We start from the raw sequence: 27,777 nt of genomic DNA on the forward strand, positions 1-27,777 counted from the left end.
AAGTAAATTCTCAGAATTGACATGTTTAAATTACTAAACTGAAAATAAAATCATTTTTCTTGCCTTTGTGGTCTGGTGATTTTATTTTTCTAATCATCTTGTTCACTGTCTCTGAACTCTGTTTTCAAGACCTCCTATCCATTCACTATATCTTTACTCTCCTCCTTTCTTTTTCACTCCCTGTCCCATATCCATCTTTTACATCCAACTTTCTTCCATTTTTCTGCATCCTTCTCATGTCTATCTAGTTTCCACCTCTTTCCTTTCCCTCCATCCATGGGCTGCAAATCCTTCCTTCTCTCTTCTCTTCCTTTCCCTGCCATCTATGTGTATCCCCCCCCCCCCCCTTCCCTTATCCTACCTTCTGTTCATGTCCACCATCTCCCTTCTTTCTTTTTTTCTTTATTTCATCCCCCATTTCCACATCTATCTCTCTCTTCCCCCTTCAACCAGCATCACCCCTTTCTCTCCCTCTTTTCCCTCTTTCCCCAACCATCCAACATTGCTCCTGTCTATCCATCATTCACCATCGAGCCATCTCTCTTTCTTTCCTCTCACCATCCAGCATCACCTCTCTCTCCCCCCCCCCCCCCCCCCCCCCCACTGTTCAGTATCACCCATCTCTTCCCTCTCATACACCATCATCATCCAACATTACTCGGTCTCTCAGTCCCGCTCCTAACCATCTCCCATCACTCCGTCTCTTCTCCTTTCCCCGCCACCACTACCAAAAAACAAAACCATCATCCCTCACTGCCCCACCTCTCCCTCTCTCTATCCCCACCCCCATCTATTATTGCCTTGTCTCCCCTATATCCTGCATTGCCCCATCTTTTCCCCTCCCCATAGTGTGCATTGCTCTGTCTCTCTTCACTCCCCCATAATGTGCACTGCCCCATCTCACCTCAACCCCATATCCTGTGTTGCCTGTCTTTCCTAATCCTCCATGTCCTGAGTTGCCCTGTCTCTTTTCCCGGCTCCCGTATCCAGCTTTACCTTATCTTGTCTCCCTGTTCTCTACCCCTCCCACTGGCTTACTCATTTTAGATGGTCTGGAGCTTGTGCACCAATCCCCTTCTTCTCTTTTCACCATGACTGTAGTGGAAGCAAGCAAAAGACAGGCACAGGGACATTCCCCTCTGCGTGCTGCTGCTGGCTCTGTTAGATCCAGAAACAGGAAGTTTCTGGGTCTGGCAGAGCCAGTGGCAGCACGCAGAGGGGAACATCCCTGCACCTGTCTTTTGCTTGCTGCCACTACAGACATGATGAAGAGAGAAGCAAAGGATCGGCACACAAGCTCCAGACCATCTATAACTAAGTTCCTGTTTCTGGGTCTAGAAGAGCCAGCAGCAGCACGCATATGGGAACGTCCCTGCGCCTGTCTTTTGCTTGCTGCCACTACAGCCATGGTGAAAAGAAAAGCAGGAGATCGGCGCACGAGCTCCAGACCATCTAAAATGAGTAAGCCAGTGGGAGGGGGAGAGGACAGGGAAACGAGATGGGGTAAAGCTGGATTCAGGGGATGGGAAGACAGAGGAATGCGTTAACTGCGTTAACATTTTTAACGCTAGTTAAGCATTTAGGGAGTCTTTTACTAAAGCTTAGCTTCAGTTATCTTCAGTAGGGCCCATTTTATTCCGATGGGTCCTGCTGCAGATAAGAGACCTCCTTAGCACGTGAACTTTTCCAGGTATTAACAGGATAAAGTCATTCTACTGACTTTAAACAGACTGCTATATTGTTTGGTTTGATTGAACTTGTGAGTATGTCCTCTGTCCTATAAACTATGGCATTCCTTTCTGATTTTATTTTTTATTGTAAATTGCTTAGACCCTCCTTTTATCTGGAATATTAAACATAAACTTGTCCCCCAAAGTGATATACGTTTTTCTCACAGAAAAATGTCTAAAGCGAATAATTAAACAAACCAAACAATTCTGTCCAAGTCCAATAGTCACCAAAAAAAAAAAAGGCGTTCCCAGAGGGGGCATTTCGTGGTCATAACATGGGCGGTGTTATAGCAAAATGATTTCCTTTGGGTAAAAAGAAAAGCATCCAGAATTAGACCTGCTTTAAAAGCATCCAGGATAAGGCTAAACCTGTCTTTGGACCCATGTGTGATTTTGCTGAGTTGGTGAGTGGAGAGGTGGAAGTGGTTGTTTGTGAGAAATTGTGGAGAGTTGCTGACTGCTTTGCTACCTTTGTGTGTTTGCCCCAGTCTGAATTTTTTGACGCTCTCATTTCCTGCTTTGTATCCTCTGTGTCTCACTTCCTCAACTCCTTGCCCACACCTGCAACCCCCCAACCCCTCCACCCCGCCTCGTCACACTCTCTGTATCTAGCCCCCTTCCTTCACCAAACCCTCACTATCCCCAACCCACACACCTCCCATTCTACCTCCCTACCTGCTTGTCCTCTCTCATTGTTCCTCTATAATAATCATAAAAATAAAATGTATTTATATTCTGCATTATCATCAAATTCTAAGCAGAGAACAAATCACATACACAATAAAAAATGGACAAAATATCATACAAATCATATCATCATAGCTAACAGCAGCATGTTCAGAGCTTCATAGAGTAAAATAATATCTCTGTTTGTCCACTCCTAGTTTGCCACTGCTCTGTGCTGCAGTTGTATCTGTGAGGCAACTGTTTGCTGGTAGTGCAAGAGTGTGTGCTTAGTGCTGCAGCTGTTTGGTGGTGGTGGGAGAGCGAGTGTTTTTGGGCAGCTGGTGTGTGTCTCACAACGGTATGTTGGTGTGGGTGTGATTGCTGGTGCTCGGTTTATTTGAGCTCCAGTAGGTGGAGGTGTGCACAGTGGTGTTTCTGGGGTCAGTGGTTTGCACCTGTGGTGGTGGGACACCTACACGTCAATCATGGATGTGATAAATGCTTTGGTGGCTCACGCCTTACTGGAGGTGGAGGCACCAGAGGAGATATCCCTATCGGAGAGTCTTCAGGCCCTGATTCCTGGGCCTCACTGACCAGGAATGCCTTACTAGGCACCGGTTTGACAGGGTTGCCATTCAGCACCTCTGTGGCCAGCTACAGCCACTCATCCAGCCCAGGACATGCAGGAATAATCCTGAGCCAGTCCACCTGAAGGTCATTGCCTCCCTCACCTTTCTGGCCACTGGCACTTTCCAGTCAGTGCTAGCAGTCAATGCAGGCCGCACACAGCCTGCCATCTCCAACTGTCTTGCCCTGTTCCTTGATGCCTTCTTCACCCACACCTTACACTATATTACTTCCCCATTACCACCCAAGCCCTCAGAACAACATGGCTCAGTTTTACACCATAGACCACTTCCCCTTGGTCATAGGCCTCATCAACTGCACTCATGTCACACTCAGACCCTCCCCCCCCCCCCCCCCCCCCCCGGCACTCAAAGACACATACAGGAATAGAAAATCATATCGCACCATGAACATACAGGTCATGTGTGATGCCCGGGGGGAGGGGGAAGATTGTGAATGTGTGTGCCTATTACCCAGTCTCCACCCATGATGCCTACATGCTCCAGCATTCAGAAATCTACTACAGTGTTTGACCAAGGGGAAATCAGCGGCAGCTAGCTCCTAGGTAAACAGTACAGAGATTCCCAAACCCCATACCACCTCCCCCTCCTAACCTTCAACCCACTTCCTCCTTCTAGATGCCCCCACAACCCACAATCATTACCCCACCATCACAAGGTCACCATACCAGCAAATACACACCCATGTCTGTGATTCTACTTACCCCCTACAGGTGACAGAGGCTACCCCCCAGAGAACCTGGCTCATGACTCCCACAGTCCAGCCACAAAATGAGGCAGAGGAGGAGTACAACAAGAGGCACCAGCACCATCATTGAATGCACTTTTGGCCAGCTCATGAATTGCTATAGATGTCTGGGCTGTTCCAGAAGAGAACTCCTCTACAGCCCTGAAAAGGTTAGGTTGCCAAAATTTTCAAATGCTTGGCACGTCCCTGCCTTGCCCTTACCCCTTTCATGTCCACGCTATAGAATTTAGGCTCTAACATCATAAGAACATAAGAGTAGCCATACTGGGTCAGACCAATGGTCTATCTAGCCCAGTATCCTGTTTTCCAAACAGTGGCCAAGCCAGGTATCAAGTACCTGGCAGAAACCCAAATCGTGGCAACACTCCATACCACAAATCCCAGGGCAAGCAGTTGCTTCCTATGTCTGTCTCAATAGCAGACTATGGACTTTCCTCCAGGAATTTGTCCACCTTTTTAAAAACCTAGATACGCTAACCGCTATTACCATAAGAACGTATTGCCATACTGGGATAGACCGAAAGTCAATCAAGCACAGCATCCTGTTTCCAACAGTGGCCAATCCAGATTACAAGTACCTGGCAAGATTCCATCATAGAATAGTACCTAAGTGCAATTATGTGTATAACTGCAAATTAGTGCCAATTAATACCAATTAACTCCAATAATCACTGAAAATTTGCACCATATTTGCACCATATTAATCAATTAAGTTATGTGCACAGCTGCTACTATTCTTTAACCTACGCATGCAAATGCATGTCCAAGGTGCGTAAATTTGCACATGAGATTATAGAATGAGGGGAAAAGTCTGTGCTCTTTAGATTCTTTCTCTCTTTAATATCATGTCTTTATCCATTTTAGGGAGAGGGCAGATATGATAAAGTCATTTAATGTCAGACTTGTGAGTTCTTGTACCAAGTAGAGCGCTGCTGAGCCCGGTATTCGGACCAGGTTCTGCTTGGTGCCTGGACAACCCCGGATTTCACCTGCGCTGACCGCCGTTCCTCAGATGTTGAGCCCCTAGGTGCGGGCGGCCTGCAGGACTTACGGGACGGAGCTGGAAGCAGGGTGATGAATGTATTGGCCAGGCAGGCAGCAGGTCAAGAGAGTAATCCAGGTACAAGCATCAGTCAGTAGGCAGGCAGCAGGCAGCAGGCAAGAGAGTAATCCAGGTACAGGCAAGTCAGTAGGCAGGCGGCAGGCAAGAGAGTAATCCAGGTACAGGCGAAAGTCAGTAGGCAAGCGGCAGGCAAGAGAGTAATCAAGATGCAGGCAAAGGTCAGTAGGCAGAAGGATAATCCAGATACAGGCAAAGTCAGCAACGAGGGACCAGTAGATAAGAAGCAGACTACAGAGTTAGAAACACCTACCAAAGTAGAAGCCGAAGCATGGAGTCCAGAGAGAGCTCAGCTGACAAAGTGCTGGCGTCTGACATCAGCAAGGAGAAGGGGCACAGCCATAGGTCAAGAGCAGGGGAAGGAGGAACCGGAAGACCAATAGGAGAGAAGCAAGGGAAGCCAGGCAGAGGAAGAGCAGACCCAGGTGGCTGGAAGCAAAGCAATCAAGGAGCCTGGAAGCCAGGCAGAGAGAGAGAGAGCAGAAACAGGTGCACAGAAGCAAAGCAATTAAGGAGCCTGCAACCACCGCTCTCTGAACAAACCCAGAGAGGACTATACACACATGGCTCAGGCAGTGCCAGTCAAGTGTGCGAGTCGACGGGACCCCGCGTAGCCCGAGGATGCCGCTTGCGTTGAGGTAGGGGACATGACATTTAAATAGCTTTCTGTTAGAAATGGTCTCTTTCAATTGAAAAGAAGCTTTGGAGTGAAGAGGGGTAATAGGACAAATGTAAAAGGGGATTTACTCAGGAGCAAATTAAAGAAAATGTTTTTTACAAAAATGCTGCTAGATACATAGAACAGCCTCTCAGCAGAGATGGAAAAAATGAGCTCTGTATCTAAATTCAAGAAAGCATGGGGCAGGCACAAATGATCTCTGAGGGAGATATTGTTGACCTTAATAGTTAGTACAGATGGGCAGACTGGATAGGCCATATGGTCTTTATCTGCCGCCATTTTCTATATTTCCATGGTTGTATATTTCTTCACTTCAGCAAGCTACCTTTGAGGACAGCACCATTCTAAAATCATCCTTTTTCTGAAATCCAGAATAAACAATGGAACTCGACTTCTGGTAATTTGAGTTTCATGCGGACATCAACAGTCATGGAATTTGGAAGAAGAAACATTGGGTTAGGCTTGTTCCTCTGTTTGTCAAAAAGTTCCAACACAATATGTTAAATGAATCCTGCTTCTTTCTTATCTCTCCTTATTGTGGCTCCACTCTATGCAGTCCTGTTTTCCTGTCCCTATAGACTATAATTGTGCTGGAAAGCAATGATTTTCAGTTTATTGGGGTCCCCTCATTATTTGATTCATTCATTGCATGTTGCAATTTGTTTTCAAGCCCTAGAATATATAATCCTAAACCCATATTTTGTATCATAAAAATTTGTTTGACTGATCTCTAGTGATTATTATTTTTTAATTTTATATTTATTGAATTTCAAATGTATCATTTCATAGATACATGAAAAAGAAACAAAAGTACTATTTCACTAAATCGGAAATATCTCCCACAACAGAGGAAGAAAAAAATAAAGGAGATATGTCAATTGCATAGTGATGATTGCGTTTTAAAAGTTGATTCTTGCTAACAAGCTTATAAGATATGTATTCATTGAATCATATGTCTAGTAATACATATTTTTCTATTTCCATAGATATTTCTTTGGGCATTATCATTTACATATTTATCTAAAGGATTGGCAGGAAGTTATTCAAAGAACATGGTTACACAAATAGAAAGAAGATTTAATATACCAGTTTCTCTAGTTGGAGTTATTGATGCAAGCTTTGAAATTGGTAAATATTTTAATTATATTTATATACTGACTTCTCATCATTAACTCTCCTGATTCTATTAACTCCTCTTTGGTTGTACCTGTCTGAAAATAATAACTCTCTCTAACACTCCTTAAAACACCATTTCTCCACTTAAATGACTTTCAGAAGAACTTACCTATATGAGGCATGTATTCTTGATCAGCCCTTGTAGTGCCTGAAACAATGACTTCCTATTATGTCCTCACATGGTTTACAGTGCAACCCACAATGTGATTATAACTAAGTTATTAGGTTTACAGCAGATTGTCATACAAAAATCTAGAAGAGACGTGGAACATCCATGGTTCACAGTTTCTTGTGATTCCATGGCTGAAGGAAAAGCTGAAAAATCTGGCCATTCCTGCAGAATTTCCTCAATCTCTGCAGAACTGCTGTTAGAGACCAAGGGCTAGAATGTCAGTACTCTTGGTGTCAGTGGCTCCTCATCCAGTATGATCCCTGCTTATTCTGAGCAAAGAGGCAGCACTCACCTTTAGTCCACTTCATTCCCTTCTGCTTCCAGACTCAGACTGTCAAGTTTTGAACTGTGTAGTACAAAATACACCAACCCTGGGCAGTAGAAGATGACATACCCTAAAGTGTAGCACTGCTCCTGGGGCAGCTAAGTTGGGATGGGAGAGTAAGTGAGGAGTCCTGAGGCAAGAAAAGCAAGTCAGCAAATAGGAGGGCAAATCTGAAAGAATTATTAGTTGGGGCAAATGAGTAAGTGACTGAGCAACTGAGGACAATGTAAAATGAATAAGTGGTTGAGAGATGAATAAGTGAGAGGATTTGCAGAGAACTGGAGGGGCCATGGAGTGTGAGTGAGGAGCCTGGATGGTTTGTTGACTACGAGGGGATCATATTGGTGGTATTGGAAGAGGGTGAGTGAGAGGAATGAAGGAGGTGTTGAGTGTGACGAGATTGTCCCTGTTTCTTGTAATCCTAGGTACCTCATCTTGATCCTAGAGCATTTGTTCTCCTCCCCATCAATCTTTCTTACATTTCCCCTGTCCCTCTCCTTCCTCAACTCACTGATTCTCCCTATTCCATCCTTCCCCTGTTTCTGTACTCCCTTGCCTGAGGTCCCGTCTCCACTTTACTTCTGCTGAGGTTCCCCCTCTTCCTTTCCCAGCACTCATCATTAAGATCTACCCCCCTCCCAACAAAAATGCCAAATAACATAATTATGCACACAAAAAATAAGAATATAAGATTTTTTTCAAAAATGTAAAAAAATATTTAATATGTAAATATATGCAAATTTATGAAAATACCCAACATAATTTTGAAAAATCTGTAAGAGTATGAGAATAGTCATTGATTATAGTCAGTTACAGTTATTAATACTAGAAGGGATCATTTTAAAAGCCAAAAGAGTCTTCTAGGTAGTGCTACTTATTAAGAGCTTGGTGTTTATAGTTTCTTTGTTTGTTTGTTTGTTTCTTTTTTTTATATTTTGTTGAAACAACATGTAAAGTCCTCTCTGGGGAGGAGAGGAAGATTAATATAGGTCATGGATGCTTTGCTATACTATAGTAACAGAGGCCTTAGATTTTGAGAACCCCATAAAGAAGAAGTAGGGGTGAGATCATGACAGAAGGGGAAAAATGAATGAGGTTTGAATGCATATGATGAAAGAAGGTGGAGGTGAGGGGATTAGAATGAAGCAAATCCTTCACTGGATAAGAACCAAACTAGATGGGGGTAGAATCAAGCATGTGGATAAAGTTGGTATTAAAATGGTTATATTGGCGTCAATATTCACCCAGCAGCAGTGAGTATTTTTTATTCAAATATTCAATGTCAGGCCATGTCCAGGCACCAGCCCTCGAGTGCCGCAATTCAGTCGGGTTTTCAAGAATTTCTCAATGAATATGCATGAAATCTATTTGTATGCAACTGCTTCCCTTATATGCAAATATATTCTGCTAATATCAAATAGATTCTACAGTGGCGTTCCTAGGTCGGCTGCCACCCAGGGCGGATCGCCACTGCGCACCCCCTCCCCGGGTGCAGCGGCGTCCGTCACCCCAGGGTGCAGCACGACACCCCCCTAGCGCTATGACACACACCCCCCCCGGCGCATCAACACCCCCTGGGTGCATTCTTAGCTGCAGAGAGCAGCCGCGTGGCTGTCGGCTCCACTGGCTCCCTCTGTCCCGGAACAGGAAGTAACCTGTTCCAGGGCAGAGGGAGCAGGGAACCACTGGAGCCGACAGGCACGCGGCTGCTCTCTGCACCCCTCCAGCAGCGTGCACCCGGGATGGACCGTCCCCACCGCCCCGCCCTTGCAGGGCTGTGCCTAGGGTCTCTGGCACCCCCCTGCAGACTATCAGTTGGGCCCCCCCCCCCCCCCCCGTGAAAATGATCACGCCCCCCCCCCCATGAAAATGATCGCTCACCACTTGCCACACTGAAAGGAATTGTCAGCAATATTCTTAGAAACAAATTGCTATACATTGCAAAATAAGATAGCAGATGTAAATTCTCAAAGTGCACATATTCCAAACGCTAAAATGAAAATAAAATGATTTTTTTCTACCTTTATTTTCTGGTGACTTTCTTTTTCCGATCATGCTGGTCCTGTATCTGATTCTGCTGCTATCTGTCCTCTTAACTCCATTTCCAGGGCTTCCTTTCCATTTATTTCTTTACTTTTCTCCTTTCTTCTTCATTTCTTGCTCTATATCCATTTCCAGCAATTTCTCCTCTCTCCCTGGGTCCTGCCCTCCCATCCATGTCCATTCTTGTCCCTCTCTGCCCTTCCCTCTCCATCCATAGCCAGCAATCCTCCTCTCTCCCCTCCCCTCCATTTCCAGCAATTTGTCCTCTCCCTGGGCCCCCATGTCCATCCTTGTCCCTCTCTGCCCTTCCCTCCTCCATCCATAGCCAGCAATCCTCCTCTCTCCCCTCCCCTCCATTTCCAGCAATTTGTCCTCTCCCTGGGCCCCCATGTCCATCCTTGTCCCTCTCTGCCCTTCCCTCCTCCATCCATAGCCAGCAATCCTCCTCTCTCCCCTCCATTTCCAGCAATTTGTCCTCTCCCTGGGCCCTGCCCTCCCATCCATGTCCCTCTCTGCCCTTCCCTCCTCCATCCATAGCCAGCAATCCTCCTCTCTCCCCTCCCCTCCATTTCCAGCAATTTCTCCTCTCCCTGGGCCCCCATGTCCATCCTTGTCCCTCTCTGCCCTTCCCTCCTCCATCCATAGCCAGCAATCCTCGCCTCCTCTCTCCCCTCCCCTCCATTTCTAGCAATTTGTCCTCTCCCTGGGCCCCCATGTCCATCCTTGTCCCTCTCTGCCCTTCCCTCCTCCATCCATAGCCAGCAATCCTCGCCTCCTCTCTCCCCTCCCCTCCATTTCCAGCAAATTGTCCTCTCCCTGGGCCCCCATGTCCATCCTTGTCCTTCTCTGCCCTTCCCTCCTCCATCCATAGCCAGCAATCTTCTCTCCCCTCCCCTTCCAGCAATTTGTCCTCTCCCTGGGCCCTGCCCTCCCATCGATGCCTCTCAGCCCTTCCCTCCGCGCCCTGGGGCCTTTAAATCGTTTACCTCGGTCGCAGCAGCATCAGTGAAAGCGCTGCCGACGTCTCCCTTCCCTTGCACTCATTGGTTCCCTCAGTGTCCGCCTTCTTCTGATGTCAGAAGAAGGCGGGACACTGAGGGAACCAACGAGTGCAAGGGAAGGGAGACGTCGGCAGCGCTTTCACTGACGCTGCTGCGACCGAGGTAAACGATTTAAAGGCCTCAGCAGCGCGGAGCGAGGGTAAGCACCACGGCAGCACCCTCCAGAGGTGGGCGCCCCCCTGCGGTGCTTACCCCGCTTACCGCATCGGCACAGCCCTGCGCCCTTGCTACGCCACTGAGACTCTAAGTGGATAACAACTTAAAATTCCTTCAGTGAATGAAACATGCAAATTTAATAAACAGAATTCCAGCACATATCTTATTAATTTTTATAGATGTCAATAAAGAGTAGTGTCTTTAATGCTCTTCAGGCATTAATCTCCTGATAGTCAATGATAAATTATTCCATAACTTAACTCCCTGGTATGAAAAAGAATGATTGCAGTATAGATTTTTTATAGATACCCTTCAAAGTAGGATAATTTAACTTTAAAGAGCGCTCAGATCTTACTAAGGCAAATGATGAAGGAATGACCCAATAATTAATTAACTTATTAGAACTTTCACAGTATAATGATTTATACACCATGCAGGCAATTTTATACTGAATTTTTAAATTGATTGGGAGGCAATGTAATTCCCTCAACCTGTATGACACCCTGTCATATTTTCTCAAACCATATATTAGTCCATAGGAGCCAACTTTTCAAAATTATTGGGGGTGCTGTCCAATGGAAATAACCCTCCCTGGATACATACAAGGAATTTTCTCAATATTGGGGGTGCTCAAACACCCACAGCACCCACAGAGTCGGCTCCAATGTATTAGTCTATCAGTATTGTTTTTATGTACTAGCTATCTTTCTACTATCTGATCATTCAGTGATGCAGACAAACCCCCAGCCAAGGAAAAAGGAGAAAGAAAAACCAACCAGCCCCATGCAACACACAAACACAAGCACCTCAGAGCCCAAACACACACATATTCACACACAAACACCCCCAAGCCAGAAGTAACCTCCACAAATGGCCAACCTAAGGGCATGGATCTTCTACTATACAATAACAATGTGGATAATGGGGATACCAGCAGCGACTCCAAACAAATGGAATAAAATATCAGTACGCATCACAGGAAGAAGACGACCACTCCAACAATTGGAAGAGCCCAATCACCACCTAAACAACAATGCAGAGGCCAAACAAACAACCAGCAACATGAAACCAAACATGAACAACACCCAACAAAACAAGAAGAGAAAAACAGGCAGACCACACAGACAACTACAAACTGTTAAAAAATGCAACATTAAACATGACACTTATGTCCCAATACAAATAGGTTACATAAACGCAAGATCGGCAGTAAATAAGACAACACTACTAAGACTGAATAGAAACAGAGCAACTCGGACTACTGCTCATAACTGAAAAATGGCTGCACCTCGAAGACAACCCTGTACTACTAGACCTATGCCCACCAGGATACAAAATAATACATATCAACAGAACCAAAAGGAGGGGAGGAGGCATTGCAATAATATACAAATCCTCCAAAGCAGAACCTGTCGCTAAACACATACCCTCAACAATCGAAATCCTGGCATGGAAAATCACCGACAAAACATTGACCAACTATCAGGCTTATTTTTGAAAGAGAAGGGCACCCATCTTCTGACACAAATTGGGAGATGGGCATCCTTCTCTCATGGTTGCCCAAATTGGCATAATCTGGTGTACAGTTGTGGGTATTTGGGATTGGGGGGGATTGGGGGGCTCAGCACCCAAGGTAAGGGAGCTATGCACCTGGGAGCAAGTTATGAAGTGGAGTGGAGGACTGGCCTAGTGGTTAGGGTGGTGGACTTTGGTCCTGGGGAACTGAGGAACTGAGTTTGATTCCCACTTCAGGCACAGGCAGTTCCTTGTGACTCTGGGCAAGTCACTTAACCCTCCATTGCCCCATGTAAGCTGCATTGAGCCTGCCATGAGTGGGAAAGCACGGGGTACAAATGTAACAACAAGTCCACTGCAGTGCCCCCTAGTGTGCCCGGTTGGTGTCCTGGCATGTCAGGGGGACCAGTGCACTAAGAATTCTGGCTCCTCCCATGATCAAAGGACTTGGATTTGGTCATTTTTGAGATGGGTTTCCATTATGGTTGAAAACCGGGGACAACCATCTCTAAGGTCGACCATCTCTGAGGTCAACCTAAATGTTGAGATTTGGGTGTCCCCAACTGTATTAGCGAAATGAAAGATGGACGCCCATCTTATTTCGATAATACAGGTTTCCCCACCCCTTCACTGGGCTGCCCAGCAAGGACACCCTCATGAAAACTTGAGCGCCACGTTCGATTATGCCCCTCCATACATCCCATTATTCTACAGCCCTCCAGGAAGCTAGACAAATGCTCAAGATGATTTCATGGCCTTTATATCAAATATCTGCACCAATCACCCAAATGTCCTATTAATAGGGGACATAAACCTGCACCTAGAAAAACAAAATGACACAAACACCAGAACACTAACGAACTTCATAAACCAATGGAACTTCACAACAGCACAAGGAGTCGCATCGCACACAAGAGGACACTAATTAGACATGCTAACCCACAGATTCTCAAGTAACAACTACATATTAACAAACCATACATGGGAAGAGGTACGATGGTCAGACCATAGCAAGTTCACTTTCACACTACAATGGAAAGAAAGCAGCAAGAAAAGTGAGCCAAGAACCCAACATACAATCACAACCAGAGGAAACATAGACAACAACAATAAATAGACTCGATGACATACCACCTGAGGATAAACACTTCATGAGAAACTGGGACAATACAAGTGAAAACACACTAAACAAAATAGCACCACACAAAACAACCATGTCCCTGGTTTAAGGACAAACTACTACACATGAAGAAACTCTGTAGGAAACTCGAAAGAGCATGGGCCAAAACCAAAATAGACACAAACAAAATCATATGGAGAAAAGCCATGAGAACATACAGCATAAAGAAAGTAAAAGCAGAACACTACAATACAAATACAAACTTCGACCAGACCAATAAGAAAAAAATATCCAAACTCACGAACAAACTATTGAAAACCCAGAACATTAGCAACAACTGAAACACCACCAACTGCAGACAAGCTTGCATGATACTTCAAAAACAAAATAACAAGCACAAGATCAAAATTTGCAAAACCACAAATAAACATCACAGGACTTTGAAACACACAACAACCACACCGCAGCAGACAGAATATGGACCACATTCAAACCACCCCAACTAGACTCAATAAAGACACTATTGACAAAATATGCACATGCATTCTGCCTACTTGATTAATGTCTCAACTACATGATGAAAAACCCACCAGACTGGTTCATCGAGTACCTCACCAAACATATCACATACATGTTTGAACGAGGTCAATTTCCAACAGACAAAGGCAACATAGTACTCACACCTATCCCCAAAAACACTACCAACAAGATCAGTGATATCACAAATTATAGACCAGTAGCCTCAATACCACTACTGACCAGAATGATGGAAGGTCTCCCCTCCGAAGGGACACCACCTTGTAGGGGTGGAGGGGCTTGTGTGTTTCAATGACTTAGAGGACTATGCTGAAGAGTTACCCATATCAGACAGGCCTCTGAGGAGAAACCAGACAAAGAGTGTCCCAAACTGGGAGAGTGGTAAGATGGTGACCTGAAGTTTGTATGCCCAACGGCCCAGCTGCCCTCTGAAGTTTCGTCTTCTTTACGTAAATTTCCTCTCTGCAATTGCGGTTACCTTAACTGAGAGGAAGGGGACAACCGGTGGTCAGCCGCCGATGGCCAGCGTTTTATCCCCTAAGCAGCAAGTGCGGGACCGCTGCGTGACGAACTGCCCACAGATGAAAGGGTTGGTGAGTCCTTTGATTAGCGCCGGCGAAGGAGCGTCAATGCTCTTGGACCTAGAAAGAACAACTCCATCGCTCCCAAATTATTCAACCACCATGCCCAAAGGAGTGGAGGAGTGAGTTAGAGGTATATGCTGAAACGGAGGACATTTACAGCAGAACCTGAATCGGCGGAACCACTCCTAAACACCTATGAGAAATCAACTTGGAGGCTCCCATGGAGGTTACATTGAATACCATCTGGAAGGCGCTTCGGGACCTAACGGTGGCAGTAAATAATTTTGTTTCAGATATAATTTTATTAGTTACATTGCCAATTCAACTGAACCCTTTGAGAGAAAAAAATTGATATAAGAAATGATTCTACATGAGCAAGAAGTGGTTATGATTTTGAAAATGATAATAGACCAGAAATTTTGAATAATAAAATGAATATTATTATAGATGATTAGTATCAAGATTATTGTTTTTCCCAGAGTTCTGGGTATGACTCCTAAAGTTTTCCTCAGAAATATTTCCTCAAATTATTACTTTAAAAGGAGTGAAGCCTGTGAAAACTGGGATTACTTTAATCAGTGGGATTTGAATTAGAGACTTAAGTATAAGTATTATTAACATAGTAACATAGTAACATAGTAGATGACGGCAGAAAAAGACCTGCATGGTCCATCCAGTCTGCCCAAGACAAACTCATATGTGTATACATTACCTTGAATTTGTACCTGTCCTTTTCAGGGCACAGACCATATAAGTCTGCCCAGCAGTATTACCCGCCTCCCAACCACCAGTCCTGCCTCCCATCACCGGCTCTGGTACAGACCGTATAAGTCTGCCCTCCCCTATCCTCGCCTCCCAACCACCCCCCCTCTTCCCCCCAACTGCTCCACCACCCAATTTCAGCTAAGCTTCTGAGGATCCATTCCTTCTGCACAGGATTCCTCTATGCATATCCCACGCATGTTTGAACTCCGTTACCGTTTTCATCTCCACCACCTCCCGCGGGAGGGCATTCCAAGCGTCCACCACCCTCTCCGTGAAAAAATACTTCCTGACATCTTTCCTGAGTCTGCCCCCCTTCAATCTCATTTCATGTCCTCTCGTTCTACCGCCTTCCCATCTCCGGAAAAGATTCGTTTGCGGATTAATACCTTTCAAATATTTGAACGTCTGTATCATATCACCCCTGTTCCTCCTTTCCTCCAGGGTGTACATGTTCAGGTCGGCAAGCCTCTCTTCATAAGTCTTGGAACGTAAATCCCATACCATCCTCGTAGCTTTCCTTTGCACCACTTCCATTTTTTTAACATCCTTCGCAAGATACGGCCTCCAAAACTGAACACAATACTCCAGGTGGGGCCTCACCAACGTCTTATACAGGGGCATTAAAACCTCCTTTCTTCTGCTGATCACTCCTCTCTCTATACAGCCTAGCAATCTTCTAGCTACTGCCACCGCCTTGTCGCACTGTTTCGTCGCCTTCAAGTCCTCAGATACTATCACCCCAAGATCCCTCTCCCCGTCCGTGCCTATCAGACTCTCTCCGCCTAACACATACGTCTGCCTTGGATTTCTACTCCCTAAGTGCATCACTTTGCATTTCTTCGCATTGAATTTTAATTGCCAAACGTTAGACCATTCTTCTAGCTTCTTCAGATCTTTTTTCATGTTTTCCACACCCTCCGGGGTGTCCACTCTGTTGGAAATCTTGGTGTCATCCGCAAAAAGGCAAACTTTACCTTGTAACCCTTCGGCAATGTCACTCACAAATATATTGAACAGAATCGGCCCCAGCACCGATCCCTGAGGCACTCCACTACTCACCTTTCCCTCCTCCGAGCGAACTCCATTGACCACCACCCTCTGGCGTCTGTCCGTCAACCAGTTCCTAATCCAGTTCACCACTTCGGGTCCTATCTTCAGGCCGTCTAGTTTATTTAAGAGCCTCCTGTGGGGAACCGTGTCAAAAGCCTTGCTGAAATCTAAGTAGATGATGTCCATAGCACGTCCTTGATTTAATTCTCCCGTCACCCAGTCAAAGAATTCAATGAGATTCGTTTGGCACGATTTCCCTTTGGTGAAACCATGTTGTTTCGGATCTTGCAACTTATTGGCTTCCAGGAAATTCACTATCCTTTCCTTCAGCATGGTTTCCATTACTTTTCCAATAACCGAAGTGAGGCTTACCGGCCTGTAGTTTCCAGCTTCTTCCCTATCCCCACTTTTGTGAAGAGGGACCACCTCCGCCGTTCTCCAATCCCTCGGAACCTCTCCCGTCTCCAAGGATTTATTAAACAAATCTTTAAGAGGACTTGCCAGGACCTCTCTGAGCTCCCTCAATATTCTGGGGTGGATCCCGTCCGGTCCCATGGCTTTGTCCACCTTTAGCTTTCCAAGTTGTTGATACACACTCTCTTCCGTGAACGGTGCTATATCCATTCCATTCTCAGGTGTACTTTTGCCAGTCCCTCGCGGTCCTTCTCCAGGATTTTCTTCAGTGAAAACCGAACAAAAGTAGCTATTTAGTAAATTGGCTTTTTCTTCATCATTATCTACATAGCGGTTCGCTGTATCTTTTAGTCTCACAATTCCCTTTTAGTCCTTCTTCTTTCACTAATATATCTGAAGAAATTTTTGTCGCCCCTCCTTACATTTCTAGCCATTTGTTCTTCCGCTTGCGCCTTCGCCAGACGTACCTCTCTCTTGGCTTCTTTCAGTTTCATCCGGTATTCCTCCCCGTGTTCCTCTTCTTGAGATTGTCTATATTTCTGGAACGCCAACTCTTTAGCCTTTATTTTCTCAGCCACTTGCTTGGAGAACCATATCGGTTTCCTTTTCCTCTTGCTTTTATTTACTCTCCTTACATAAAGGTCTGTGGCCCTATTTATTGCTTCTTTCAGCCTGGACCACTGCCCTTCCACTTCCTGTTTGTCCTCCCAGCCCATCATCTCCTTCCTCAGGTATTCCCCCATTTTACTAAAGTCAGCACGCTTGAAATCCAGGACTTTGAGTTTAGAGTGGCCGCCCTCCACTTCAGCCGTTATATCAAACCAAACCGTTTGATGGTCACTGTTTCCCAGATGTGCACACACTCGCACATTTGACACACTATCCCCATTTGTGAGCACCAGATCCAGCATCGCTCCCTCCCTCGTGGGTTCCGTCACCATCTGTCTGAGCAGAGCACTTTGGAAAGCATTAATGATCTCTCTACTTCTTTCCGATTTGGCAGATGGAACCTTCCAATCTACATCCGGCAGATTGAAATCTCCCATCAATAGAACCTCTTTTTTCTTTCCTAATTTTTGAATATCTGCAATCAGATCTTTATCTAGTTCCTCTAATTGTGTGGGGGGTCTGTAGACAACACCCAAGTGGACAGTAGTTCTATCCTCTCTTTTTAAGGTGATCCATATCGCTTCTTCTTTTCCCCAGGTCCCTGTCATTTCAGTCGCCATGATATCATTTCTCACATACACAGCTACTCCTCCACCTTTACGACCCTCTCTATCCTTCCTAAATAGATTATAGCCTGGTATGCTTGTATCCCATTCGTGGGAACTGTTGAGCCACGTCTCTGTGATTGCAACAACATCTAAGTCTGCTTCCACCATCAGGGCTTGAAGGTCATGAACTTTATTGCTTAGACTACGAGCATTTGTGGCCATTGCTTTCCACCTATATTTCTTGGTATGTGTTTTAACATTAGTGATTTGGGGGTGTCTTTTCACTTTGGGTACCTTCATGTCTTTTTGTTCCAACTTTGCTTTTTCCTCTGCTTCAGTTCTATTTTCAGGAGCATTACAGTGCTTTAATGGAGCAAAAGAATTCTTTAGTGGCAACACTTGTGCGGGTGGATGCTTCTGTGTCACATGACGAAGTCTGCCTGAGCCTACTGTGAACCATCTGTTATGTGGTTTTATTCTTTGAGGGAGTGGTGAGAAGCTATTTCTCTGTGCAGTCCTAGAAGCTGGTTTAATTGTATCCAATTTTTGCATTACTTTACTGAGCTCTTGTTTAAAACTACATAGTTGAAGACAGATAGGGCAAGCTTTAAGTCTCCAGATGGTTGGCCTTGAAACTAAAGTACCACAATTATTGCAGAGAATAAAAGTCATCCTGATTTCTTGAATTGGGTATGAACAGGTGTACTTAGTTGGGGTTAACAGTCTGTAAGACTGCCTGTGTATGATTAAGTTTAAGTTAATTAGGTTTGGTTTGTCTATAAATGAGTGGAAAACCCTGGGGTGGGTGGGATTATAAGTCCCAAGTGCCAGCTAACTACTGAGTTAAGGCAATTCTCTGGGTGGGACCAGAATTTTCAAATGATTTAACTTCCAAATTTGCCCTTAGCCAGCAGGTTGAGAAGTTTGGAATTTAAAAGGTCCAAATTTGTTATTACTTTGGAGGAGTTTGCTTCAGGTACAGAGAGGTCAGCACCTGAGTAAAGTTTATTAAATAACTTCTGGTTTTTAAAAGAGAAAGAATGTAATCAGATGTATTATTTCTAACTAATATTGGACAATAAGTATGTTTTCAATGAAATGATTTGACTATACACCGTATTGGCCTTGAAGAAGCCAACCAGATGATCAATGTGGAATAATGAATTGGACGAGTAATATCTGGGGATAATCAGGTTAATACCACTTTTTTTTCTGTTTACTGTTTAATTGATCTCCTTATCTTGTTTCACTCTCCCTATTTAGTGGTCTAAGGAAGAGAATAGAATTACCTGACTGAAATAATTCCTACATATTACTTTCTCTGTATTTCCAGCAAGTTGTTTTATCGCTTGTAAAAATTTAAATGGTTATAAATAAAAAATTTAAAAAAAAAAAAAGAATGATGGAAGGTCTAGTAACACAGCAACTAACGGAATACTTGACAAAATTCTCAATTCTTCATAAATCCCAATCAGGTTTCAGACCATAACACAGCACTGAGACAGTCATAACCACCCTGATAACGATATTCAGAAGCATAATATGCAAAGGACAAAACGCATTACTACTACATAAGTACATAAGTACATACAGTGGTGGAAATAAGTATTTGATCCCTTGCTGATTTTGTAAGTTTGCCCACTGACAAAGACATGAGCAGCCCATAATTGAAGGGTAGGTTATTGGTAACAGTGAGAGATAGCACATCACAAATTAAATCCGGAAAATCACATTGTGGAAAGTATATGAATTTATTTGCATTCTGCAGAGGGAAATAAGTATTTAATCCCTCTGGCAAACAAGACCTAATACTTGGTGGCAAAACCCTTGTTGGCAAGCACAGCGGTCAGACGTCTTCTGTAGTTGATGATGAGGTTTGCACACATGTCAGGAGGAATTTTGGTCCACTCCTCTTTGCAGATCATCTCTAAATCATTAAGAGTTCTGGGCTGTCGCTTGGCAACTCGCAGCTTCAGCTCCCTCCATAAGTTTTCAATGGGATTAAGGTCTGGTGACTGGCTAGGCCACTCCATGACCCTAATGTGCTTCTTCCTGAGCCACTCCTTTGTTGCCTTGGCTGTATGTTTTGGGTCATTGTCGTGCTGGAAGACCCAGCCACGACCCATTTTTAAGGCCCTGGCGGAGGAAAGGAGGTTGTCACTCAGAATTGTACGGTACATGGCCCCATCCATTCTCCCATTGATGCGGTGAAGTAGTCCTGTGCCCTTAGCAGAGAAACACCCCCAAAACATAACATTTCCACCTCCATGCTTGACAGTGGGGACGGTGTTCTTTGGGTCATAGGCAGCATTTCTCTTCCTCCAAACACGGCGAGTTGAGTTCATGCCAAAGAGCTCAATTTTTGTCTCATCTGACCACAGCACCTTCTCCCAATCACTCTCGGCATCATCCAGGTGTTCACTGGCAAACTTCAGACGGGCCGTCACATGTGCCTTCCGGAGCAGGGGGACCTTGCGGGCACTGCAGGATTGCAATCCGTTATGTCGTAATGTGTTACCAATGGTTTTCGTGGTGACAGTGGTCCCAGCTGCCTTGAGATCATTGACAAGTTCCCCCCTTGTAGTTGTAGGCTGATTTCTAACCTTCCTCATGATCAAGGATACCCCACGAGGTGAGATTTTGCGTGGAGCCCCAGATCTTTGTCGATTGACAGTCATTTTGTACTTCTTCCATTTCTTACTATGGCACCAACAGTTGTCTCCTTCTCGCCCAGCGTCTTACTGATGGTTTTGTAGCCCATTCCAGCCTTGTGCAGGTGTATGATCTTGTCCCTGACATCCTTAGACAGCTCCTTGCTCTTGGCCATTTTGTAGAGGTTAGAGTCTGACTGATTCACTGAGTCTGTGGACAGGTGTCTTTCATACAGGTGACCATTGCCGACAGCTGTCTGTCATGCAGGTAACGAGTTGATTGGAGCATCTACCTGGTCTGTAGGGGCCAGATCTCTTACTGGTTGGTGGGGGATCAAATACTTATTTCCCTCTGCAGAATGCAAATAAATTCATATACTTTCCACAATGTGATTTTCCGGATTTAATTTGTGATGTGCTATCTCTCACTGTTACCAATAACCTACCCTTCAATTATGGGCTGCTCATGTCTTTGTCAGTGGGCAAACTTACAAAATCAGCAAGGGATCAAATACTTATTTCCACCACTGTAAGTAGTGCCATACTGGGAAAGACCAAAGGTCCATCTAGCCCAGCATCCTGTCACCGACAGTGGCCAATCCAGGTCAAGGGCACCTGGCACGCTCCCCAAACGTAAAAACATTCCAGACAAGTTATACCTAAAAATGCGGAATTTTTCCAAGTCCATTTAATAGCGGTCTATGGACTTGTCCTTTAGGAATCTATCTAACCCCTTTTTAAACTCCGTCAAGCTAACCGCCCGTACCACGTTCTCCGGCAACGAATTCCAGAGTCTAATTACACGTTGGGTGAAGAAAAATTTTCTCCGATTCGTTTTAAATTTACCACACTGTAGCTTCAACTCATGCCCTCTAGTCCTAGTATTTTTGGATAGCGTGAACAGTCGCTTCACATCCACCCGATCCATTCCACTCATTATTTTATACACTTCTATCATATCTCCCCTCAGCCGTCTCTTCTCCAAGCTGAAAAGCCCTAGCCTTCTCAGCCTCTCTTCATAGGAAAGTCGTCCCATCCCCACTATCATTTTCGTCGCCCTTCGCTGTACCTTTTCCAATTCTACTATATCTTTTTTGAGATACGGAGACCAGTACTGAACACAATACTCCAGGTGCGGTCGCACCATGGAGCGATACAACGGCATTATAACATCCGCACACCTGGACTCCATACCCTTCCTAATAACACCCAACATTCTATTCGCTTTCCTAGCCGCAGCAGCACACTGAGCAGAAGGTTTCAGCGTATCATCGACGACGACACCCAGATCCCTTTCTTGATCCGTAACTCCTAACGCGGAACCTTGCAAGACGTAGCTATAATTCGGGTTCCTCTTACCCACATGCATCACTTTGCACTTGTCAACATTGAACTTCATCTGCCACTTGCACGCCCATTCTCCCAGTCTCGCAAGGTCCTCCTGTAATCGTTCACATTCCTCCTGCGACTTGACGACCCTGAATAATTTTGTGTCATCGGCGAATTTAATTACCTCACTAGTTATTCCCATCTCTAGGTCATTTATAAATACATTAAAAAGCAACGGACCCAGCACAGACCCCTGCGGGACCCCACTAACTACCCTCCTCCACTGAGAATACTGGCCACGCAATCCTACTCTCTGCTTCCTATCTTTCAACCAGCTCTTAATCCATAATAATACCCTACCTCCGATTCCATGACTCTGCAATTTCTTCAGGAGTCTTTCGTGCGGCACTTTGTCAAACGCCTTCTGAAAATCCAGATATACAATATCAACCGGCTCCCCATTGTCCACATGTTTGCTTACCCCCTCAAAAAAATGCATTAGATTGGTGAGGCAAGACTTCCCTTCACTAAATCCGTGCTGACTTTGTCTCATCAGTCCATGTTTTTGTATATGCTCTGCAATTTTATTCTTAATAATAGCCTCCACCATCTTGCCCGGCACCGACGTCAGACTCACCGGTCTATAATTTCCCGGATCTCCTCTGGAACCCTTCTTAAAAATCGGAGTAACATTGGCTACCCTCCAGTCTTCCGGTACTACACTCGATTTTAGGGACAGATTGCATATTTCTAACAGTAGCTCCGCAAGTTCATTTTTTAGTTCTATTAATACTCTGGGATGAATACCATCAGGTCCTGGTGATTTACTACTCTTCAGCTTGCTGAACTGACCCATTACATCCTCCAAGGTTACAGAGAATTTGTTTAGTTTCTCCGACTCCCCCGCTTCAAATATTCTTTCCGGCACCGGTGTCCCCCCCAAATCCTCCTCGGTGAAGACCGAAGCAAAGAATTCATTTAATTTCTCCGCTACGGCTTTGTCCTCCTTGATCGCCCCTTTAACACCATTTTCGTCCAGCGGCCCAACCGACTCTTTGGCCGGTTTCCTGCTTTTAATGTATCTAAAAAATGTATCTAAAAAAATTTTTACTGTGTATTTTTGCTTCCAACGCTAATTTCTTCTCAAAGTCCTTTTTTGCCCTCCTTATCTCCGCTTTGCATTTGGCTTGGCATTCCTTATGATCTATCCTGTTACTTTCAGTTGGTTCTCTTCTCCACTTTCTGAAGGATTGTTTTTTGGCTCTAATGATTTCCTTTATCTTACTGTTTAGCCACGCCGGCTGACGTTTAGTCTTTTTTCCCTTTTTCTAATACGTGGAATATATTTGTCCTGAACCTCCAGGATGGTGTTTTTAAACAGCATCCACGCCTGATGCAAGTTTTTTACTCTGCGAGCTGCTCCTTTCAGTCTTTTTTTTTTCACCATTTTTCTCATTTTGTCGTAATCACCTTTTCTATAGTTAAACGCTAGCGTACTTGATTTCCTAGTTTCACTTCCTTCAATGCCAATATCAAAACCGATCATATTATGATCACTGTTATCAAGCGGCCCTCGTATCGTTACCCCCTGCACTAGATCATGAGCACCACTAAGGACTAAGTCTAGTATTTTTCCTTCTCTTGTCGGCTCCTGAACTAGCTGTTCCATGAAGCTGTCCTTGATTTCATCAAGAAATCCTATGTCCCTTGCGTGTACAGATGTTACATTAACCCAGTCTATATGCGGGTAATTGAAATCCCCCATTATTATTGTGTTGCCCAGTTTGTTTGCGTCCCTGATTTCCTTTAACATTTCCGCATCCGTCTGTTCGTCCTGGCCAGGCGGACGGTAGTACACTCCTATCACTATCCTTTTCCCCTTTGCACATGGAATTTCAATCCACAGTGATTCCAAGGAGTGTTTTGTTTCCTGCAGAATTTTCAATCTATTGATTCAAGGCTCTCGTTAATATACAATGCTACCCTTCCACCAATCCGATTCACCCTATCACTACGATATAATTTGTACCCCGGTATGACAGTGTCCCACTGGTTATCCTCCTTCCACCAGGTCTCAGAGATGCCTATTATATCTAATTTTTCATTTAGTGCAATATATTCCAACTCCCCCATCTTATTTCTTAGGCTCCTGGCATTCGCATATAGACATTTCAAACTATGTTTGTTGTTCCTAAGTACATCATGCTTAGTACTTGACAGTATTAATTGGCAATCTTTTGTCTGATTTTTATTGTTATTTAAAGATACCCGATCTACTACAATCTCTTTTGCAACCTTACTATCAGGATACTCTATCTTCCCTGTTATGGTGATATCTTTGAAAGATACCTTATCCCGAACCATGCTCTTTTGAGCGACTGTCGGCCTTCCCCCCATTTCTAGTTTAAAAGCTGCTCTATCTCCTTCTTAAACGCCGATGCCAGCAGCCTGGTCCCACTCTGGTTAAGATGGAGCCCATCCTTTCGGAATAGGCTCCCCCTTCCCCAGAATGTTGCCCAGTTCCTAACAAATCTAAAGCCCTCCTCCCTGCACCATCGTCTCATCCACGCATTGAGACTCTGGAGCTCTGCCTGTCTCTTGGGCCCTGCGCGTGGCACAGGTAGCATTTCAGAAAATGCTACCCTGGAGGATCTGGATTTCAGCTTTCTACCTAAGAGCCTAAATTTTGCTTCCAGAACCTCTCTCCCACATTTTCCTATGTCATTAGTACCCACATGTACCAAGACAGCCGTCTCCTCCCCAGCACTATATAAAATCCTATCAAGTGCATTTGACCTAGTAGATCACACCACACTAATGACACTGCTCAACAACATAGGAATCAGCGGTACAGTGGCAACATGGTTCAATGGCTTCCTAAAGACCAGATCCTACATTGTAAAGATGTCCAACCAAACATCAACCTCATGGATCTCTGAGTGCGGGGTAAACAGAGATCACCAATACCACCAATTCTGTTCAATGCAATGATAGCGCCACTCGGAAAAAATTAATGGGTTTCAACCCATTTGTATGTGCAGACAATGTCACCATCTTTATACCTTTCCAAAACAATATCACAAACATACAGGACAAAATAAAAAAGGATTGGACTTCATGGAAGAATGGGCAACAACTTTCAAACTCAAACTGAACAGAGACAAAACCAAATTCCTAGTACTATCCAGCCCGCACATCCCCACATCCTACCAAAAATTCACAATCAATCAACAAACATACCACATTGAAACACAACTTAAAATACTAGGAATCATTCTCAACAAACATCTAACACTGGAAATCAAATATCAGCAGTAATATCAAAATGCTTCAGAACACTATAGAAACTGAGAAGAATAAGACTATTTCCCTAGACAATCTTTTTGGATACTGGTCCAAATAATGATACTATCACAACTAGGCTACTACAATGCAGCATATGTAGGGTGCAAGGAAAACACACTAAAATCGCTGCAAACAGTCTACAACACGGCAGCAAGACTGATTTTCAAGAAATCGAAATACGAAAGAGCATCCCCACTGCTTGAAACACCAGTCAAGGCAAGAATATTTTTCAAAGCAAGCACCCTAATCTTCAACATACTAATTGGAATGGCACCCAAATATATGCTTAACATAATTGAACTAGGGCGACAGGAGCAACCATCGGAATGACGCAAGGGATGTGGGCGCCCAGTGCTCGCTGACCCGAACCGTTTGCACCGTTCGCCGCAGTAGGAGAAGCTCAGGCTCACTCGGGGAACGATCCGAGCCCTGTGTCCAGAAACACCTAGTGCCGACCACTCAACAAGACCCACAGAGCAAGAGAGGCACTTCTAACATGGATCTCCTGCGTCCCACAGTTTCCTAAATAACCACAACACCTGTGAAAGGACATTTTGATCTGAGCCCAAACACCTAACTAGGGGCAAACTTACCACGTGGACCACCCACCCGAACACCACCGGACTCGCTGTCCGGAGATCAACCCCGTGGACTATCTAATTGAGCACCACCGGACTAGGCAGAGCGAGTAAAAGCGTGACAAAGCTGAAAGTGGTACGAACATCAACTGGAGGCGGAGAACAAAGCACCACAATTGTGAACTTCCCCGCTGCCCAAGTTGCCACCGGAAGGGTGTGATCATCATCTCCGTGAAAAGGCAAATTGAACCACGACGATGGGGATCCGGTGAAAAAGGGCGACCGACCTGCCGTTACCACTGCCCGCACATTGAGACTCCCAGAAAAAGACCCGGAGCGAACTGGCTGATCCCAAGAGGGATAGACCCCGTCACCATCCTACTGGGACACCAACTGCAACGTATCCTTCTACCATTACTCTGCTAGTAGTACTTGCTAAGATTGCCTTGTTAGTATAACATAGTTTGTACTAAATAGAGTTATTTAGTTATCTTATAATTACCATACATCTTTCAGCTGTATGTATGTTGTGACGTATCCTTCTACTACTATCCTGTAAACAGCACTTGATGAGATTGCCTTGTTAGCATAATATAATAGTACTATAATATAGTTATTTAGTTATCTTATAGTTAATATTTTATTTATTTTATTTATTTATTGCATTTGTATCCCACATTTTCCCACCTCTTTGCAGGCTCAATGTGGCTTACAATACATCACGAATGGTTTGAAGTGTGTAGAGAATTGACATATTGTATGTATGCTGACATATTGATATGTTTATCCCACCATACACACTCACTCACCATCCAACCTAAATATTTCACCAGCATGATCATCTTGATACTATCAATCACCTTCCACTCAATCAATATAACACTCGTAACTCTCACAACCTCTTCATCCGAATTCACCATGTCATCATTCCCCCAATACCACCCATGCACCCACACAACACACTCTTCCTTACAAACCAACAACAACTTTAGAAACCTTCCACTGTCCATCCTTGAAATCAGAAATAAACCCCCACAACACCAAAACACAAAAAACAAGACAACTTACCAAAATCCTCCCATCCCCACATACAACTGATCCACTTCTAACTGTCCGAATAGGATACATCAATGCAAGATCAGTGGTAAATAAAAGCGAAATCAACACAGACTGGATCACCTTAGAGAACCTAGATCTACTGTTCATCACAGAAACCTGGATCCGTCAATCAGAAGATCCTATCATAAACGAACTATGCCCCCCGGACTACAAAATATCACACTGGCCCAGGAAAGACAAAAGAGGAGGAGAAATTGCACTCATCTACAGATCACACTTCTCCTCAGAACCCACCTCAGAGTCCATCTCAACTCAACTCGAAATAGCCTCTATAAAACTATATAGCCCCATGCTATACGAACATCTAACCTGCATACTGTTCTACAGACCTCCTAATATCTGGAACCATAACCAAACCCAAAGGCAGTCAGTGGCCGAACTGTTTGGGGAGGCTAAAGGGGGTGGGGTAGGGGTGTGGTCAGGGGCGGAGCTTACATCCATAATTGTCTGACAACACACAGAAAAAAAATAAGTAAAAATAAAATAGTCACAATTATTACCTTTTATTAAATTTAGATATTAGATATGTATCATATGTCAAAGAACAAAGTGGTTGCTCAAAGCATATACTAACCATAATCACTCAACTGCAAAACACTATGCACAACTTTGTGCAAATGTGAGAGAAAATCCGCTGGCAAGCGGAGAACTCAAACGCCCCACGGTAAAGACAACAGAGAACAGAAAGTGGGAGAGCGACTAAGAGTCTTCGAAACTCTTAATAAACTTTCATTTTAAGGAGTCTTCGAAACTCTTATCAAACTTTCATTTTAAGAACATCCTCCAGTCTCTGATATCCTTGGTCGCTCTCCCACTTTCTGTTCTCCTCTGTCAACTTTGTGCAAAAACACACTCAGAACCTTACTGTACCACAAATATTACACTGAGCAGACCTTAATACACCAATATACCACCCATACGGAAAATGCAGACCGTCAACAATATGAAACAAGGGATCATAATATCACAATTCTCATGTAGAGCCACAAAACACCCTTTTAGGGTGGATAGTGTTCACAATGAGCTCCTT

General features: G+C 44.4%; 1 protein-coding gene across 1 annotated transcript in view; it reads left to right on the forward strand.

The window, feature by feature from the left end:
* LOC115478974 (solute carrier organic anion transporter family member 1A2-like) overlaps window positions 1–27,777 on the forward strand; it is a 221,067-nt gene that overhangs the window by 23,086 nt on the left and 170,204 nt on the right. The window contains 1 exon segment of the mRNA XM_030216667.1: window positions 6,577–6,718. Coding sequence (XP_030072527.1) covers window positions 6,577–6,718 — 142 coding nt within the window.

The sequence above is a fragment of the Microcaecilia unicolor genome, chromosome 10, assembly GCF_901765095.1.
Source record: "Microcaecilia unicolor chromosome 10, aMicUni1.1, whole genome shotgun sequence".
Classification (NCBI taxonomy): domain Eukaryota; kingdom Metazoa; phylum Chordata; class Amphibia; order Gymnophiona; family Siphonopidae; genus Microcaecilia; species Microcaecilia unicolor.